Source organism: Notothenia rossii, assembly GCF_949606895.1.
Source record: "Notothenia rossii genome assembly, chromosome: 2".
NCBI classification, from domain to species: domain Eukaryota; kingdom Metazoa; phylum Chordata; class Actinopteri; order Perciformes; family Nototheniidae; genus Notothenia; species Notothenia rossii.
This window is the reverse complement of record NC_136904.1, coordinates 6344195-6364400: the sequence shown is the minus strand read 5'-3', so window position 1 is coordinate 6364400 and position 20206 is coordinate 6344195. Positions and strand designations below refer to the sequence as shown.

Below are 20206 nucleotides of genomic sequence, written 5' to 3'. Positions count from 1 at the left end.
CTTCTCTAACTAAGAAACCTACAATATACCAAGCATGAAGTAAAAAAATGCAATAAAATGCAATTGCAAAGTTGTTTAAAAACAGACACTAGTTTATGACACACTAAACGTTTGATTGTTGGAATAATTTGGTGTTTTAAAGTCACAATGTTACGTAGATTTATGTTAAAATTGACCAGTGAAAAGAGAATGTTTATTTTTCATCCAGAATGAATCTAACTGCTCTTTCAACAGATTTTAAAAAGGCTGCTGTAATGTGCTGTATAGGTTTGAAACGCCTCCATTGGACTCCTTTGTTTACTTCCTGAGCATAGTGACGTCCCTATGCCTCTATTGGCTAGCATTCCAACACATTGTACGTGATAGGCTAAGGGGCGGGACATCTCTAAGTGGTTAGCCAATCACAACAGGGCCGGCCAGCTAACCAATAAGAGCAGACTGGGCTCTGGTTCCAGACAGAGGGTGAGAAGAGGTGCTGCAGCACAGGCAGTATGAGAACAATACAGAGCTTTTTGAACAGTGAATTATTCTTCTCTCAATCAAGTCTCGTGTTCACTTTTCACTGGTTTCACCTGATCCCATGACCTTACCATTACCTTAACATTTAAATGTCGTTGCTAATTGTGTGGAATAATTGCCGGGGGATGTGTGCAGAAAGTTTCAAAGTTGACTTTAATGCAACATAACACAGAGGTTAGTGCAAAGTAATTTAAACAGTTGTTATGAAGCTCCTCTGATGGATCTGTAAATATCTGCTGGGAGTAACAGGTCACATGACTCTTCCTCCTCATGTGACGTTAATGAAATTCATTAAATGTCACTGAGTGACGATGTCGTAGACGTCGACTGCAGCCGGACGAACATGTGGTGTCATTAGATCTCAGTTAGTGTGTTTGAGTATTTCACATGGACTGGTTGCCATTAGCATAATGAACATGACGCTGGCACTGATGGAGTGTGTTTACTCAGTTTCAGTGAAACGCCGTCACACTCTGCTTCATGCTGCTGGGATGGATCCTCGCAGTGTGGGAATACTTCATCATGTTATTATTCAGAAGACGAGGAAATCATGTGCAGTTATTCACTTCATGTCTGTAGCTCCAGTCCTGACACGCTACTTTATTTTATTTACTTTTAGTTATTACCTTAAGTTAATATATAGTTTGTCCGTATGAGTGGAAATAAAACAGGACATAAATGTATGCATGTTTCTTACATCCAGAAGCAGCTTTTAAAGTAACTTAAAGAAACAAATCAAATATTATAAATAAATACAATTATTCAAATATAATAATAATAAATAAAATAAATAATTTAAACAATTACAAACACATTTAAACATATTTAGAGTAATATTACTGTTTAATATAAATAACATTTAAATGATTATCTATAATAATACGATTAAAAATAACTACAATAATAATACTGATAATAATAAGATTGATACAAAAATAATGTATTAATAATAAAAAATATTTATTATTTAAAAAAAAATACTCATCAATAACATTAATTAATAATAATAACTTTAGTAAATAATACTAAAACAAAAAGCACATGTAAAGTTAGTTAATAATCTCAGTGAGTTTCTCTGAAGGCATGGGAACATCAAGTCTAGATTTGTATTTAACAGAAACACAAAGCACTCTTTACTCTCAGTCATTTTACTTAAACTGCGAGCTGATCGCTTTCAGAGAAATGTTTATTCTCTTTAGTTTAGTTTCAGATAGGGAGGTGTTGAGATGTGGTATGGGACGGGATAATGTAAATCCTCTTATAAAACAGCCTCGTAACTCACGGTTAAAACTTCATTAAATAACTACTTCCCTCACATTCCTGTGGATGAAACGGTGTCACATGTTATCCAACAGGATGAGCATCCTCTGGATTTTGAATTGGGGACATTTCCTGTGATGTAACTCTCACTTAGCTAAATACAAAATAATCCACGTCAGGAAGTAAAAAAGGTTTTTTGGTTGAAAGCATTTCATATTTTCTTCAGAAAACATTAGCTGTGTGTGTGTGTGTGTGTGTGTGTGTGTGTGTGTGTGTGTGTGTGTGTGTGTGTGTGTGTGTGTGTGTGTGTGTGTGTGTGTGTGTGTGTGTGTGTGTGTGTGTGTGTGTGTGTGTGTGTGTGTGTGTGTGTGTGTGTGTGTGTGTGTGTGTGTGTGTGTGTGTGTGTGTGTGTGTGTGTGTGTGTGTGTTGTGTAATACTGTTTTCAGTATGTCTCTGCTTGTGTTCCAGGTCTCCGCACTACGCCTGCCCAGAGGTGATCAGGGTAAGTGCTCCTCTCTCAGTGTCTTCCGTGCACTCTGCAGAGAGGCTCTTACGTCACGCTGCATCCTCTCCGCTCTCACAAACTCACTGTATACACGATTAAAGCCATCGGCTGGTTGGGAGGCAGCCGTGCATTTCCATCTCAATCTCTTCCCGTTTATTATGTAGAAAACCGGACGAATCTGAACCTCTTTTTCTCTGTCACACTTCTTTATGTATGTCATGTTTGCCCATGAGTGTGACACACACATCTTGTGTTTATCTATGAAACTTTATAGACAATTAAAAACATCAGCCATGTGTGATGCAGCCGGGTCTGTCTTCGTACATTTTGTTTCTGTATTTCCTGTAGAAAACCCCCGTAACACTTCTTTATTCGTGTCCCTTTTTGCAAATTAGATTGTATTACTTGGATTTTCCTTTGTCCTTTTTAATGTGCTGGAACTCACTTTATATCTCGATTAAAAATACCAGCTGGTCGTGATGCAGCCGTGCATTTCCATCTCAATTCTTCCCCGATGTTCATGTAGGAAACACTGGAGCAATCGGATCCTCTTTTCCCCTGTTACACTTCTTAATTTATGTTTTGTTTTCTAAACAAGAGTGTCACATATCGGTAGTTTTACCAATCATTTTTAGTTTGAGCTGAAACATACTTTATACAGGATTAAAAACATGACCTGTTTGAAATGCAGTTGTGCCTTTCTGCTTAAACACAGCCGTGCAGTTCTTGTTTTAGTTTCTGTGGAGAAATCTGACCCCTTTCCTCCCAGTAACTCTCCTCAATTCATTTTCTGTTTTTGCTTATCCAAAAAAGGAGAGAAAGCGCTAAATAAACAAAGTTTCAAATAATTATTTCAAGGTTTTTTATTAGAAATGGAAAACCAAAAAGCAGTTTTTAAAAATAAAATAATAAATTATATTACTGCATTCAAACTGTTACAAAGAACAAAATCAGAATATACCAAAGTGCAGTAGACTTATAAAGTAACAGACTGAGAGAAAACACTCACGTGAAGTAAAAGTAATCGTACTTGGATACTAAAGTCTAAACTCAAACCTATTCCTGTCCGAGTCACTTTTTAAAACACAGGAAATGACTAAACAGGTAGACCAGGTGAAGAAAAAACCCTCGTCCATTACTAACTCTTGCATCAGCCTCAGCGAGCAGGGTGATTTAGGGTTTTGTGAAAGTATTAAAAGGAGAGGTTGTGTTTGTGTTTCAGGGGGAGAAGTATGACGGCAGGAAAGCTGACGCATGGAGCTGCGGAGTCATCCTGTTTGCACTTTTAGTGGTGAGTGACTAACCTGCAGCAAATAACCTGAACTCACTCCTTAAAGTGTGAGAATCTCACCCAAAATACTGCTTTTCAAATGAATGAATACTGGACCACTTTATAGTTATGTCATCCGGTAGTTTAAATGTTGAGTTACTGAATAACTGGATTCTTTAAAGATTTTATTTAAGGCTTTAATCACAGACTGTGCTCAGGCTAACATCAGTATTTCACACTCAGGAAGGTTTTTGGTAGAATTTAATTGTTCCTTTTATATTAATTTAACAACTTATATGAAGGTAATGGTGTAAATCTGATATCCTTGATTCTGGGTTCAAAGCTATACACGAAGGTTGTTCTCTATTCTCAACAAAGTGGTGCTTTTTTCACTATCTCAGCAGGACAGCCGACTGAAGTGTTAAAAGATGAGAAGTTAAAAGTTATATTAAAGGTGGGGGAGGTAATCCACTTCAGAAACACCTTTTGTTATATTCCATGGAATGCTCTTAACATCCCGAGAGCAATGAATACATGAAAGGCTTTGACAATAAATATATACAAATATTTCATCTGTGGAAGCCGTGGCGCTGTAAAAAGCACGACCAATCATCTGAGCCGGCCCGGCTAAAATACCTGGATGGCCTACCTGCCTGTCAGCCTTCCATCTCGTGCCCTCATTGGTCATGTGCGCCTTCGTGTGTTGGAGGAGGGGCTCTGTAAGGAAGTCTGAAGTCTGTACTTTCTAAAATTCTAGCACACTTGGAGCTGGTTTCTCCATTCTTACCTACCCCACCTTTAACTGATTGCAATAATGTAAACGCACAAAGACACACTAAACACAAAATATGCCGTTTAATAAAGCTAAACTGCCCCCTTAGACATTTAAGACAGGACATTTGTTTAATATATAAGTTTAACATTTTAACATTTATACAACGTCACTCAAGTATAAGTGCTGCTGTAATGTCTTAAAGGTCTTCTTGTTTTACACCGAGTGGGATTGAATTAAAGATGGAGGCTGGAAAGACCTGCGTGTACATATAAAACATTTAAACCACTTTATAAACAAAGATGAAACTGCCCCTGACCTTTTATATCCCATATATCCCATAAGTGTTAAAAGAGATGATACCATTTATGGAAGCTTAATTATATTGATGACTCACGGTATGCAACTTTACATATTTTGCAAAGCGCTATATATACATTAAACATAATCAGGACAGCAGGAAGTCTACACATCTTCCGTCAAAGAATGAAAGTAGTTCCCATTTGAAGTATTCTCTGTATTGCACAGTGAGAGTCATTAGCCTCTTGTGTATTTTCCCGTGTAGAAAAACACACATCACAACTACAGCTTCCCACAGCAGCTCTTTAATGGGACAGTGACGAGTGAGAGGCAGCAGCTAGACGACATGTTTGTTTATGTGCATGTGTTATAGTTTCTACATTAAGAGGGAGCACTCAACACACTCATCGCGTTCAGATAAATCTCTCCACTTTGTCAGTGTGTCGGCGGCCATCTGCTGCCAGCCTCTCAGCGAGGAGGAAACTGTCCTTCATCACGTCACTGAAGCTGCCTCGTCATCGCTGACTCTCCTTAAAAAAGTCCTCGTTATTTCTCAGGGACAGAAACGCACCTGGGAACAGGAGTTAATGCCAGTGTTTTATTAAGACACAGCAATGGGCAACCTGTGTCAAAGATATCAACAAGACTTAATTAATTATTTAACTTTCTCATCTAACAAAAAGAAAAACAAGCTTTGTTTCATAATTCTGGATTTGACTGTTTTAAACACACATTTTAATTTTGATTAACCACATGATACGCAAAACATAAAGTTGTAAGTAGCTAATAACTTGAAAGATAACGTGTCGGATTTTTTTTTTTTTTTTAAAAGGCATCAATAGTGACAGAAAGCAAAAAAGGAAGTTGCGACAATTTGATTGGAAGGGGCATTTTCTCTGGGTCAATTCTTTAGATTTCTGACCTGCAAGTGTCCGAGATTTGCTCAGAGTGTACTGAAGACATTATGCCCTCAGTCCTCCCTTATTTGAGGGGAAATAATGTAAAAGTAATGCATTACTCTTGCTAACCTCTTTATTTCGAGGTATCAGATATAGAGTGGTTGTTTCGTTGAATTTAGCCTCGTCTGCCTGACTTCTGGATCAATTATCCAACGGAGGTTTAATCACGTCAGAATCTTTGGCTCTAAAATATTAGGGACTTATAGCCAGTTTTTACTCGCTGAAGTTTTTGCAGGAGTGAGGGTGAACATGCTAACAGGGGTGTCCAACTCAATTTCATCGCGGGCCACATTCGCATAAAGGTTGCACTCAAAGGGCCGGCTGTAAATATATAAATATATAATATATATATAAAATAATGTTTTATATGACATTACTGCCTCTGAATTGGATTATTATCGGATAGGGTAATAACTTAGTAATGAACTACGTCTGAAAGCAGAAGTCCAGGGCAACTAATTGCAAGTCTCTTCTCTGTGCATGTCACAAAACGAGATGCATTGTGGGACATGTAGTTTATGGGCAACCTGCTTCTGTAAAGTGGCATGTAACCGTATAATAAACGTATTATATTCTTTGGAAGCTCTTGTGGGGCCACAGAAAATGAAGTCGCGGGCCGGATTTGGCCCCCGGGCCTTGAGTTTGAGACCCCTGTGCTAGAAGTAACATCACTTATTTTGTGCACCTCTGAATTGTTGTTATAGGCTTTTGTTATAAAATAGAGTTTTAGACTTATTCTATCTGCCACAAAAAGCCTGCTGATAGAAGCAACTTTAATTAAGAAGGTAAATAATGATGTATTTCTCGCTATATTTTGTGTTGATTGTAAAAGATCTGGTTTAAAAACAGTACTTTGAGTAAATATGTTAAATCAAATTGTCAATATGTTCACTCTCCTGTTGAATATGTATTTCCTCTCTTGCTTCTCCCCCTTGTAATACAAACTGTTACAATCGTGTGCAAAAAACCTGCAATGTGCAAAACAGACACTTTCTTGTGCAAATGCACTGTTCAATCATCACTTCCATGTGATATTTTTAGAAATGTCCCAAAATGTTTCATACAGTTTTTATGTCTCAACACTGTAATATGTTACTAATGTAGCTTTAGCGAATTTAGCTTACTCTATTATTGCATGTCTTATTTGACTTACTATGCCACGTTCGCTACTGTATGCCACTGTAAATGTCACTGCTGCGGGACTAGTGATTCTGATTCCTCTTCCTCCTCCTCCTCCTCCTCCTCCTCCTCCTCCTCCTCCTCCTGCTCCTCCTCCTCCTCCTCCTCCTCCTCCTCCTCCCCCTCCTCCGGCAGGGCGCTCTGCCCTTCGACGATGATAACCTGAGGAACCTCCTGGAGAAAGTGAAGCTGGGAGTTTTCCACATGCCTCACTTCATCCCTCCGGACTGTCAGAACCTCCTCAAGGGGATGATCGAGGTGGACGCCGGCAAGAGGCTCACGGTGAGACCCTCAATCTCAATCTCACTTTATTAATATAGAACATTTAAAACAACCTCAGTTGACCAAAGGGCTGTACAGAGAATACATACAATATGGAATAACACAATGGGAGTAAAATAATAAAACAATCATTAAAAACATGAGAAGCACAATAACTAGAAACATATAAAAACACATACAAATGTAAAAATGTTTTGTTCAACTGGTGCAAAGAATTAGAGGTTTATTCACGTCAGCATCCTGTCTGTGAACTCCTTCTCTAAACTCCTGCTCCTCCTTTCCTATCTCCACTGTCTGGGCTAATCTTAGCAGCATGACTAACATCTGCATCATCTCTTTATCTCAGGCCAAGGTTTTGTTTTTGGCTCAGAATAGAAACGTCACAAAAGGCTGTTTTTAAACCATGTGCTCTCACTGGTGTTCTGTCTGCAGCTGTTTTAACGTTGGAGCTGCAGTGTCTGTACATCTTATAAACATGTGATTAATGGATATTCATTCATCTATAAGCTCAATAACAGCAGTTATTTGTACTTGCATTTGATCTTTTATTGTGTTCCTTATCAATAAAAAGTGTCATTAATGTTTGTTTCCTCTCCTTTGTGTTACAGTTAGAGCAGATCCAGAAGCATACGTGGTACCTGTAAGTAAATCATGATTTTATGATTATCTGTCTGTATTGATTGTCGGATCTGGAAGTAGTTAGGAGAATATCACTCGACACCGGGTTGAGAATCAATAGTCAGGTACTCATTTATTCTTGCAAGAAGGAGCAGAGTTACAAACGATATGGTTAAACTCACACACATGAGGTATGCTGCTCAAAGGAGCAGGAAGTAACATCAAGCTTATATAGTCTAAAGTCAGGAGGCACCAAACAGTGTCGTAAATCGGTTTGGTGTCGGGCAGGCGTCGGGACACCTCTGCTCTTTGCCCTTCAGAGAAAGGAGACAAAGTGTGTGTGCTCTCGTTGGTATCAACAACATGAATTATGTCCTGCCTTCTCCTATCTACGAAGAGGCAGCTGCGAGGTCACACAGTGCAAAGTCACACACAGTATCATGCCCATCAGAAAACCCATAATAAAGAAGTCAATGGTTTTCTGAATGTGTTTTGGCGTGTTGAAATAAGATCTGAGGTTAACACAAGCTGAGGAGATTAAACATTTGGTTCTACAACATAAAATACATCAGTTAATACCCCACTGGGGAATTTAGAAAGGGCTATTGCTAACAAGTGTCTAAATGAGACGACTAAACGTCATCACAACCAACATTAGTCTCCTTTAGCTTAGCGGTGGTGACGTGAAGTCATGTGACCGTGCTGTAGTTCCTTTATAGCCCAACATTAGCCTCCTTTAGCTTAGCGGTGGTGACGTGAAGTCATGTGACCGTGCTGTAGTTCCTTTATAGCCCAACATTAGCCTCCTTTAGCTTAGCGGTGGTGACGTGAAGTCATGTGACCGTGCTGTAGTTCCTTTATAGCCCAACATTAGCCTCTTTTAGCTTAGCGGTGATGACGTGAAGTCATGTGACCGTGCTGTAGTTCCTTTATAGCCCAACATTAGCATTTTGCTTCAGAAATCATAAAGTGGTGTTAATATGTGGAGATTATCCTGCTGAACTAAATTTGTGAATATCATAAACGTTTGTTTGACGCAGAGATTATTTTCTGTTGTAATCCAAAATCTGTATTACATCCACTCAGATTTAGTTTTCTTTGTTCCTGCTGCAGAGCGGGGAAGAACGAGCCCGAGCCGGAGCAGCCCGTCCCGAGGAAGGTGGCCATACGGTCGCTGGCCGCGGCCGAGGAGATCGACCCGGACGTCTTGGAGAGCATGCACTCGCTCGGCTGCTTCAGAGACAAGGAGAAGCTCCTCAAAGACATGCTGTCGGAGGAGTGAGTGAAGAGCACAGATTTCATTTGTATTTCCACAATCTTTACATTTTTGTTCACATATTTTATATCTTTCTAGATTTTGAACCTATTTTTTGAAACATTTCAGACTTTTTGTTTTTTAGCATTTGAGGTTCTATTTTGCTGCAGTTACGTTTATTGTATTATTTATTTATTGACTTTTTTTAACTTTTCCAACAATACTTTAAACATATCACATCCAAGCGTCCTCCACTTATTGTTGTGGACATTTTGCGACTTTTCTACGAAACTATCGAAATATTTACAAATATCTTTAGCATGTCTTTTGGGGAAAAAATTGTTGTTAGTCTGATTAAAAGTTTCTTTATTTACTTGCATTTTCATATATTATTCTAAAATTGAAATATGTTTTGTATATTATTAGGACATTGTTCTCATAGGAGCAGACAAATGAATGAATCTCCAGAGTGATTCTCAGTTTGATGAATGTTTGACTTCCTGTCCCGTTCTTAACTAACGGACCCTCACTCTCCTCTCTGCAGAGAAAACCAGGAGAAGATGATCTACTTCCTGCTGCTGGACCGAAAGGAGAGGTATCCCAGTCAGGAGGACCAGAACCTGCCGGCACGCACCGAGATCGGTAGGTTTATCTGGAGGAAATCCACAACATAACATTTATCTGCTGACATTCAGAAGTTTGTAGCCGTCACCTTTCTTCAATGTTTCACTTAATTCTTTGGAAAGTCACTAAACGTTTTTTTTTTTTACATTTTCAACAAAGGTTTTTGAATCTGTTCCAAACTTTTTTTGGACAATTTTCACTAACATTTGGACACTTTAAAACAAAACATAATCTGAATACTTTTGGGGGAAAAATCTGTCAAAACCTTTCATTTGAAACATTTTGAAATGTTTTGTTTTGTACTTGCTAGAAGTAATTTTTTTCATATTTTCCAAACTTTAATTCACAGATTTTATTTCAACGTATTTAACACAATTTCAGTCAATTTTCTGACATTTTTCCACCTTCTTTGGACATTTTCTACATATTCTCTGAGTGTTTGTCAGACATTATTTTCACATATTTAGTTCCAACATTTCAAAAAGAAATTCCAAAATACTTAAACATTTCTCACATACTTTTTAGAAATGTTTTACATAATTCTGAAGACACGTTGACATACTTTTATGGGCATTTTTACAATATTTTCAGAATTGTTTTCCTATATAGTGAAATGCTACAGTTTTCTGACTACTCTTTCTCCTATTTGTCTTCCCTCTGTTGACCTTCGACCTGCCGTTGCTCAGCAGACCCTCCGAGGAAGCGCGTGGATTCCCCGATGCTGAGCCGGCACGGTAAACGGAGGCCGGAGAGGAAGTCCATGGAGGTGCTGTGCGTCATGGAGGGGGGGTCCCCGGTCCCCGTACGAAGAGCCATCGACATGGCAACCCACGGCCAGAGGTGAGACATGCACACATTAAAGATGGCTGTCGGGTTAAATAATGTATTTAACCTCAGTTCGGAGAAATTAAGGGAGGAAATAACCCGTTGTTTTGTAAATTAAAAGTCCACTTCCCCGACTGTTAAATCCTTCCCTCCTTCACCGAACTGCAGTTAAAACATGACGCATCGTTCTGGCTCTGTCGCTGCTGATGTAAAGTTGGAGACCTGACATTAACTCCTGTTCAGAGGGCGGTTAGATCTGCAAACATCCTTAAAAAAGGGTTAAAATGCATGAACAGGACTCAGGTTTGTGCGTGGTGTATGTATAAGTGTGCATGGAGCATGCAGTCAAAGAGGGGAAGAAGCATCCCTGTTTAATAATAATAATAATAATAATAATCAAGAGATATTTTCATACACAGGATGCAGCTCAAAGTGCTTTGATAGTTTGATATTTAGGCCTGAAGCGCCTCCTTTGGACTCCTTTGTTTACTTCTGGAACATCGTGACATCACTAACACTCATGCTTCTATTGGCTAGCGCTCCTAGCTGTTAACCAATCACAACAGGCAGTATGAGAAAAATAAAGAGCTTTTTGAACATTAAACCATGGCAACATGTCCCAGGAGAGTCTACTAAAATGAATCTGAAAATTATTTTAAAGAGGGAGTCTTTAAAAGATACAGGGCAATGCACTGAAGCTAAAACCGGACTAAAGTGCTCGGTTTTTCTTGTTAAAATCCTGGCAGCGTAGTCCTAAAGAACCCGTGGACGACTTACAATAAGTGCATTCAACCATGAAGAAACAAACTCAAAAGCAAGAATCCTGCAGGTACATTTCCTGTCTATAACCCAACCAGATTAAGTGCTACTGCATTAGCTCCATTTAAAGCCAATCCATCCATCCATCCATCCATCTTCTCCCGCTTATCCGTGGTCGGGTCGCGGAGGTAGCAGTTCCAGCAGAGAGCCCCAAACTTTCTTTTCCCTGGCCACATCAACCAGCTCTGACTGGGGGATCCCAAGGCGCTCCCAGGCCAGAGAAGAGATATAATCCCTCCATCTGGTTCTAGGTCTACCCCTTGGTCTCTTCCCAGCTGGACGTGCCTGGAACACCTCCCTAGGGAGGCGCCCAGGTGGCATCCTAACTAGGTGCCCGAACCACCTCAACTGGCTCCTTTCGACGCGAAGGAGGAGCGGTTCAACTCCGAGTCCCTCCCGGATGACCGAACTTCTCACCTTATCCCTAAGGGAGACACCAGCCACCCTGCGGAGAAAACCCATCTCGGCCGCTTGTACCCGCGATCTCGTTCTTTCGGTCATGACCCATCCTTCATGACCATAGGTGAGGGTAGGAACGAAAATGGCCCGGTAGACAGAGAGCTTTGCCTTTTGGCTCAGCTCCCTTTTCGTCACAACGGTGCGGTAAAGAGACTGCAGTACCGCTCCCGCTGCTCCGATTCTCCGACCCATCTCACGCTCCATTGTTCCCTCACTCGAGAACAAGACCCCGAGATACTTGAACTCCTTCACTTGGGGTAAGGACTCATTCCCTACTTGGAGTGGACAGTCCATCGGTTTCCTGCTGAGAACCATGGCCTCAGATTTGGAGGTGCTGATCCTCATCCCAGCCGCTTCACACTCGGTTGCGAACCGATCCAGTGAGTGCTGAAGGCCGCAGACCGATGAAGCCATCAGAACCACATCATCTGCAAAAAGCAGTGGTGCAATCCTTAGTCCACCGAACTGCAGACCCCCTCCCCCACGACTACGCCTCGAAATCCGATCCATGTATATTACAAACAGGATTGGTGACAAAGCGCAGCCCTGGCGGAGGCCAACCCTCACCTGAAATGGGTCCGACTTACTGCCGAGGACCCGGACACAGCTCTCGCTTTGGGAGTACAGAGATTGGATGGCCCTGAGTAGAGACCCCCTCACCCCATACTCCCGCAGCACCTCCCACAGTGACTCCCTTGGAACCCGGTCATATGCCTTCTCCAAGTCTACAAAACACATGTAGACTGGATAAGCATACTCCCAGGCACCCTCCAGGATCCTTGCGAGAGTAAAAAGCTGATCCGTCGTTCCACGACCAGGACGGAATCCGCATTGTTCCTCCTCAATCTGAGGTTCGACAATCGGCCTGACCCTCCTTTCGAGTACCTTAGAGTAAACTTTCCCGGGGAGGCTGAGTAGTGTGATGCCTCGGTAATTGGCACACACCCTCTGATCCCCCTTTTTGAAAAGGGGAACCACCACTCCGGTCTGCCACTCCTTCGGTACTGTTTCCGACTTCCACGCAACGTTGATGAGACGTGTCAACCATGACAGTCCCTCAACACCCAGAGCCTTCAGCATTTCTGGGCGGATCTCATCCACCCCCGGGGCTTTGCCACTGTGAAGTTGTTTGACGACCTCAGTGACCTCCCCCCGGGAGATTGGTGTCGATCCCCCTTCATACTCCAGCTCTGCCTCTAACATAGAGGGCGGAGTTGTCGGGTTCAGGAGTTCCTCAAAGTGCTCCTTCCAACGCCCTAACACTCCATCAGTTGAGGTCAACAACGTCCCATCCTTACTGTACACAGCTTGGATGGTTCCCTGCTTCCCCCTCCTGAGGTGTCGGACAGTTTTCCAGAACAACTTTGGTGCCGCCCGAAAGTCTTTTTCCATGTCTTCTCCGAACTTCTCCCACACCCGCTGCTTTGCCTCGGCCACGGCTGAGGCTGCTGCCCTTCGGGCCTGTCGGTACCTTGCAACTGCCTCGGGAGTCCCCCGGGATAACAAATCCCTGAAGGCCTCCTTCTTCAGTCGGACGGCTTCCCTGACCACCGGTGTCCACCAGGAGGTTCGAGGGTTACCGCCCCTTGAGGCACCTAGGACCTTGAGACCACAGCTCCCCGCCGCGGCTTCGGCAATAGAGGCTTTGAACACCGACCACTCTGGTTCAATGTCCCCAACCTCCACAGGAATGCCCGAAAAGCTCCGCCGGAGGTGTGAGTTGAAGGCCTCCTGAACTTGGGCCTCCTCCAGACGTTCCCAGTTCACCCGAACTACACGTTTGGGCTTACCAGGTCTATCCAAAGGCTTCCCCCGCCACTCGACCCAACTCACCACCAGATGGTGATCAGTTGACAACTCCGCCCCTCTCTTTACCCGAGTGTCCAAAACATACGGCCTCAGGTCCGATGATACGATAACCAAATCGATCATGGACCTTCTGCCTAGGGTGCTCTGGTACCACGTACACTTATGAGCATCCTTATGTTCGAACATGGTGTTTGTTATGGCCAATCCATGACTAGCACAGAAGTCCAGTAACAAACCACCACTCCGGTTCAGATCAGGGGGGCCGTTCCTCCCAATCACTCCCCTCCAAGTGTCTCCATCATTGCCCACATGTGCGTTGAAGTCTCCCAGCAAGATTAAAGAGTCCCCTTCAGGAGCCCCATACAGGACTCTTTCCAGGGTCTCCAAGAAGGCCGTATACTCTGAGCTGCTGTTGGGTGCATAAGCACACACAACAGTCAGAGTTTTCCCCCCCATAACCCGCAGGCGTAGGGAGGCAACCCTCTCGTCCACTGGGGTAGACTCCAACAACGAAGCACCCAACCGGGGACTTGTGAGTATCCCCACACCCGCCCGGCGCCTCACACCTTGAGCAACTCCGGAGAAGAATAGAGTCCAACCCCTATCCAGAAGTAAGGTTCCAGAGCCGACGCTGTGCGTAGAGGTGAGCCCAACCAGATCCAACTGGTAACGCTCCACCTCCCGCACAAGCTCCGACTCCTTCCCCCCCAGAGAGGTGACGTTCCACGTCCCCAAAGCCAGCTTCTGTCGCCCGGGTCTGGTCCGTCGAGACCCTCTGCCTTCACTGCCACCCTTCTGGCAGCGCACCCGACCCCATTGCTGTTTCCCGTAGGTGGTGGGCCCGCGGGACGGAGAAGCGGAGGTGTTGCCCACGTTGCCTTTTCGGGCTGTGCCCGGCCGGGCTCCGTGGCAAGCCCGGCCACCAGACGCTCGCCGACGAGTCCTCCTTCTGGGCCTGGCTCCAGAAGGGGACCCCGGGCTTCCTCCGGGCCGGGTATCCTCACTTCGTGTGTCGTCTTTCATGAGGTCTTTTGAACCAATCTTAGTCTGGCCCCTTGCCTGAGACCAATTTGCCATGGGAGACCCTACCAGGAACACAAGGTTCCAGACAACACAGCCCCCAGGTTCATCAGGGCACACAAACCTCTCTACCACGGTAAGGTGCTGGTTCTTCAGAGAGGCATTTAAAGCCAAATCCTTTGTAAATGCTACGTACAGAAGAGAGTTCTTTATTTGTGTTAGTAAAAGATGCCGTCAAAACAGGTGAGTTTTCGGTCTACAAGGGAAGACCTTTATAAAGACGGCAACGCATAAACAAGCTTTTCAGCATCTTGTTCGTTCACGTGAAAGAAGTCTTTCAAATGTATAGCGTACGATAAGGCATGTGTCTTTTGTTTATTCTGCCTATCAGGACATAGGTTTTGCATTTTGAGCATGAATGGACATTATAAACCAGCACACTTTGGCATCAGCAGGTGGGAGGAAGCTGTTTGTGTTACCTTTCTAATATGAGAGGAGGTTCACTCTTTTAGCTGCTGTGCGAGGGTCTCTCCTCACATTCGACAATAGTTAAATAAATGAAAGGGCTCATGCATGACCCATGAACGTGTTCCACCTCCTGGTTTCTGGACCTGTGCATGAGTTCTTGTGTTTCCTTTTATTTTTTTGTGTTTTTATTTTAATTTTCTAGTGTTTGTTTTTGATGCATGATCAACATTAGCCTCCCCTTATGTGACGACCTTTCTGTTTGTCTCTCGGTTTTTTCTGTCTGCCCCCTTTTTAGCAAATCTGTGTTCAGTAAAAGCTTGGATATCACAAACGCTAACTGCAGCAAGGAAGAAAGGTATTGGTCGGCTCCGCTCCGTTTCTGTTTGTCCCGTCAGATCCATTTTTCTTCTATTCCTTTTTTACCATCCACTAGTTTTGTCTTGTTAATATTCAGTGGTTTAATTCCTCTCCATTTCTTTGTCTTCCACTTTTAAATGTCGCATGCTAAAACCGTTTATTTATGTGACAAATAACCTGTTTGTGTCGTTTATCGTAGAAGTCTTTTGAATGTTTGACTTTCTGACACAGAAGAAAATGTCTGCCTTTAGTCTTTACTCTGCAAAAATCTCCATAAAAAACATGCTGGTTATTTCAATCCGTCTCCAACACAGTCCGAAGACAAATTATTCAAGAGTAAGTATCAGTGTCTTGAAATCACACAAAGCACGTTGAACAAGTTACTAGAAAATACCTTTAGTGGAAAATTAATGCACCGGTTTTCACTTCTTTTTAAAGAATCTGATTATTTTTAGCTTTTTCAAATTTAGCTTGGATACTCCATGGCTGATTTTTGACTCATGCTGCACCTTTAAGTCTGCAAAGTGGCCTGAAACACGACCAAGAATCGTGCCCCCTTTTCAATAACAGCGTAAACACTGACACCCAAACCCTTATGTACTGCATTGGGTCACAGTCTGATGAGGAGCACGATATCGTCCTCTGATAAATCAGAAACTCGAGCCCACTCTTTCCTCTTCAACGTTCCTCCCTAAGCCCTCGGGGGAAAAGAGAATTTTTAGGTCAACTTTTCTGTTTCCTTCCCCCCATCTTCACTCCTCTCAGTGTGTGTGTGTGTGTGTGGGGGGGGGGGGTGTTTGTTTGTTTGTGTGTGTGTGGGTTTATATTTGTTTGTTTTTACCGTGAAGCTCAGGGAAGCCTCCCTGTGTGTCTGACCTTGTGTCGGGGAATCTCAGTTTGCCGAGGGATTTTCTGAGATTAGCATAAATTAATTGGCAGGAATGCAGATGGAGTAAACACACCAGATGAAAAATACATGATGCTTTTAACTCACACTCAATATTCCTTTATGTAATTGAGAAGACCCTTAAGATGAAGCACACACACCACTGGTTATGATTAATATTCATATTTCAGAGACTAACTCAAGCTTCACATTATTAAGCTGCTTGTTAATAGATGCTCCTTTCTGAAAGGACTCCTCTTCTTCATTAATGCAGCGTCGTTATGTGCTTCCTCAATCATACTTCACATTAAATCTGTGACTCTGATCGCAGATAGAGAATCACTGAAGAAGCTCTGATTAACACGCTTCTTATTTATTTATATAACTAGGCACACACATCCTTTACATGCCGATATTCATAACTTCTGAAAACAGATGGGAAAAATCTCAAATTATATATATATTCTTAACCTAAAAAGAAAATATGATTTGAAAAACACGATACAGAAATATATAAAATATTCATAATAATAATATCATAATTATTTAAAAATGAAATCCAAATTATTATAAATAATAATACAGTTAAAATATATTAAATATGTGTTGAGTTATAATACAATTAATACTAATATTTATTATAATAAATGTATGTAAATATGTACTAACATTGAAATAATAATAATAATAATTAATAATAATACACAAATGCATTTTGTTGAAATTAGAAAATATATAGGGTTTTATTATATCGGACATATAAAATTGCCATACATGTTTCTGTCTAACAAATGTTGTGTCAGGCCAATAAAGCAAGTGCGGAGGAAACACCAAAGCTTCATGATCGGGAAAAATCTACTCTAAAGACCTTGATGCAATGATTCCTTGCTGGACATTAAAAATGCAGTTTTGCTTTAATTTAGTTATGTTATGCCATTTGTATATTTTACTTGAATGTGCGATGGACAATGAACACACATTGCAATCAATTAATTAAAAATGTAAAAATGCATCAGAAGAGCAAAACACTAGGATACAAGGATTAATAAAACACAAGGAATATATGTATCTGGTATTTTTAAAAGGATATGTTTTAAACTCAAATAATTTAACATTTGAGTCGTGAGTAAGTGGCATTTTGAACATATATCACTTTAAATTCAGAAAATAACTGGAGGAAGAATGAGCATCAAAAAACAAACAACGTTTAAGGATACATTATGTCGACAGGGACAGCATTTACTTGGGTTGTTAACCACAGACATGATCGTTTACTTTCTTCTTAGAGTAAAAACAATTACACTTTTACCACATAACGAGTATTTTTATTAACAAGAGAAACAAAGCAATAAAAAGAATTATACTAGAAGGAAAAACATGACCGCCATTACCACTGAGCACTTTCATGTGAGGAATGAAAAATGTCTTGTATGTTAACGTCGTCGTGAGAAAGCAAATTTAATGACAGTGATGTCGTGTGTGTGTGTGTGTGTGTGTGTGTGTGTGTGTGTGTGTGTGTGTGTGTGTGTGTGTGTGTGTGTGTGTGTGTGTGTGTGTGTGTGTGTGTGTGTGTGTGTGTGTGTGTGTGTGTGTGTGTGTGTGTGTGTGTGTGTGTGTGTGTGTGTGTGTGTGTGTGTGTGTGTGTGTGTGTGTGTGTGTGTGTGTGTGTGTGTGTGTGTGTGTGTGTGTGTGTGTGTGTGTGTGTGTGTGTGTGTGTGTGTGTGTGTGTCTTCAAGCATATTTAATTATGATTTACTGATTTTCATTTTTCTCTTCCAACAAAGCCAAATTGTCTATGGGCAATTAAATCCCAACGTCTTCAAAGACATTGGCATGGTTTTTGGTTAAGATTGTGCGTGTATGTGTGTGTAGGAGCAGATATGAAAAGTTAATGATACGTAAATGGAAAACCTCATGAAGTGAAGAAAGCAGAAATGGTGCTATAGAGTGTGTGTGTGTGTGTGTGTGTGTGTGTGTGTGTGTGTGTGTGTGTGTGTGTGTGTGTGTGTGTGTGTGTGTGTGTGTGTGTGTGTGTGTGTGTGTGTGTGTGTGTGTGTGTGTGTGTGTGTGTGTGTGTGTGTGTGTGTGTGTGTGTGTGTGTGTGTGTGTGTGTGTGTGTGTGTGTGTGTGTGTGTGTGTGTGTGTGTGTGTGTGTGTGTGTGTTTAAATGCTGACATGTCTGTACTTTTTATTGAATTAAACCAATGATGCGGTTCTTGTTTAAGTAACTTATATACAAATGAATGGGGATTCGGACCCATTTTCATCAAAAGAGAAAAAAAAGTCCCCACATTTTACTTGGGTTTTCAATTATAGCCGTTTCAGTTTGTACAACATTAAAATGTCATTAAAATCTTTGCTTTAAAAAAACTACATTAAAGGTAGGGTAGGTTCACTTCAGATACACTTTTTGTTATCTTCCATGGAACGCTCTTAACATCCCGATAGCAATGAATATATTAAATGCTTTGACAATAAATACATAAGAAAATGTCATCTGTGGAAGCCGTGGTGCTGTAAAAAGCAAAAAAAAAAGGTTTATTATTCTGCAAAAAGTAATAAAATACTTGGAGCGCTGCAGGGAAAATAAATACATATGTTTTCTCTTCATCTGTCCCTGTCCAAGTCTTTTTCTCTGCTTTAAATCAAATCACCTTCAACCTCAACAAACCCCAAAGAGGTTGTGTGTACATGTAGTGTGTGTGAAGTAGTGTGTATTTAGATATTGATCTGTGTTTGTGTGTGTGTGCGTAGATCGCGGTCGATCAGCGGAGCTTCCTCCGGTCTGTCCACCAGTCCTCTCAGCAGTCCCAGGGTAAGTTTCTCTCTGTCCTGCAATGCACCTCACTGGCTGGCTCTGCTGGACACACACACACAGCTACATATTTGCTTTTAAAAAACAATGTCATGTCCTCACAAAATGGGATGTTCTTCAATTATGTGTCCTCACAAATGGAGAAATACAAGCGTACTCAAACACACTATTATTATTTTTACAGCACTGGGGATAGTTTTGACAAACGCACACAGCTAAATGTTTTCTTTAAAATACAAAGAAATGTCCTCACAAAATTGGAATGTTCTTCAATTGTCGGTCCTCACAAGGAGACCAATACAAGCACACTCACAAACTGTTATCTTTCTTTCAGCACTGAGGATAGTTTTGACAAACACACACACACCTACATGTTTGCTTTAAAAAACAAAAACATGTCCTCACAAAATGGGATGTTCTTCAATTATTGGTCCTCACAACTATAGCAATACAAGCACACTCACACACTAGTATCTTTCTCACAGCACTGAGGATAGTTTTGACAGAAACACACACACACACACACACACACACACACACACACACACACACACACACACACACACACACACACACACACACACACACACACACACACACACACACACACACACACACACACACACACACACTTTTCCTATGCATTTAATGACATGGAAGTTTCGGACCTGCTGTTTGTTTGTTTTGTTGCTGGTTCACCATTTTATCGGGCCTCTGTTCCCGTGTGGATCTGGTGGTTCACTTTTTGCTGACTCATGTTTCTTGGCCTCTGTGAAGCTGGTGGTTCACTTTTTGCTGACTCATGTTTATCAGCCCTCTGTTCCCGTGTGGATCTGGTGGGTCACTTTGTGCTGACTCATGTTTCTTGGCCTCTGTGAAGCTGGTGGTTCACTTTGTGCTGACTCATGTTTATCAGCTCTGCTCATTCATCCCACAGCATCATGAGTCAGCACTTTGCATGCTGCTGGCCGCCGCCCCCTGGTGGAGGGTGAAGCTAAAGCTGTTAGCTTTCGAGCTAACTCACGTGCTGGTAATCAGGGATGCACCGTATCAGACCATAGTCATTTATAAGATTTGTCTAAAAGAAAAAACTGAAATTAAAGGAGAAAAAACATAGAGGTAGTTTTAGTTGTGTCTGTTTAATACTAGAAAAAGGTTTCTCAAATGTCTGGACAATAATTTGAGGTTGTAGGAGTTATCTTTA

General features: G+C 41.6%; 1 protein-coding gene across 10 annotated transcripts in view; it reads left to right on the top strand.

Moving 5' to 3' along the window:
- LOC307030562 (serine/threonine-protein kinase BRSK2-like) overlaps nt 1–20206 on the top strand; it is a 111054-nt gene that overhangs the window by 75327 nt on the left and 15521 nt on the right. For 4 of the 10 annotated variants that reach the window (XM_079667063.1, XM_079667062.1, XM_079667059.1 and 1 more), the window contains exons 6-14: nt 2249–2282; nt 3508–3576; nt 6901–7047; nt 7656–7687; nt 8779–8943; nt 9465–9562; nt 10231–10384; nt 15240–15299; nt 18942–19002. In XM_079667063.1, the coding sequence (XP_079523189.1) occupies nt 2249–2282; nt 3508–3576; nt 6901–7047; nt 7656–7687; nt 8779–8943; nt 9465–9562; nt 10231–10384; nt 15240–15299; nt 18942–19002 (820 nt within the window). The remainder of the gene's footprint in view (nt 1–2248; nt 2283–3507; nt 3577–6900; nt 7048–7655; nt 7688–8778; nt 8944–9464; nt 9563–10230; nt 10385–15239; nt 15300–18941; nt 19003–20206) is intronic. The other 6 variants (XM_079667064.1, XM_079667058.1, XM_079667057.1 and 3 more) reach the window with 3 other exon arrangements.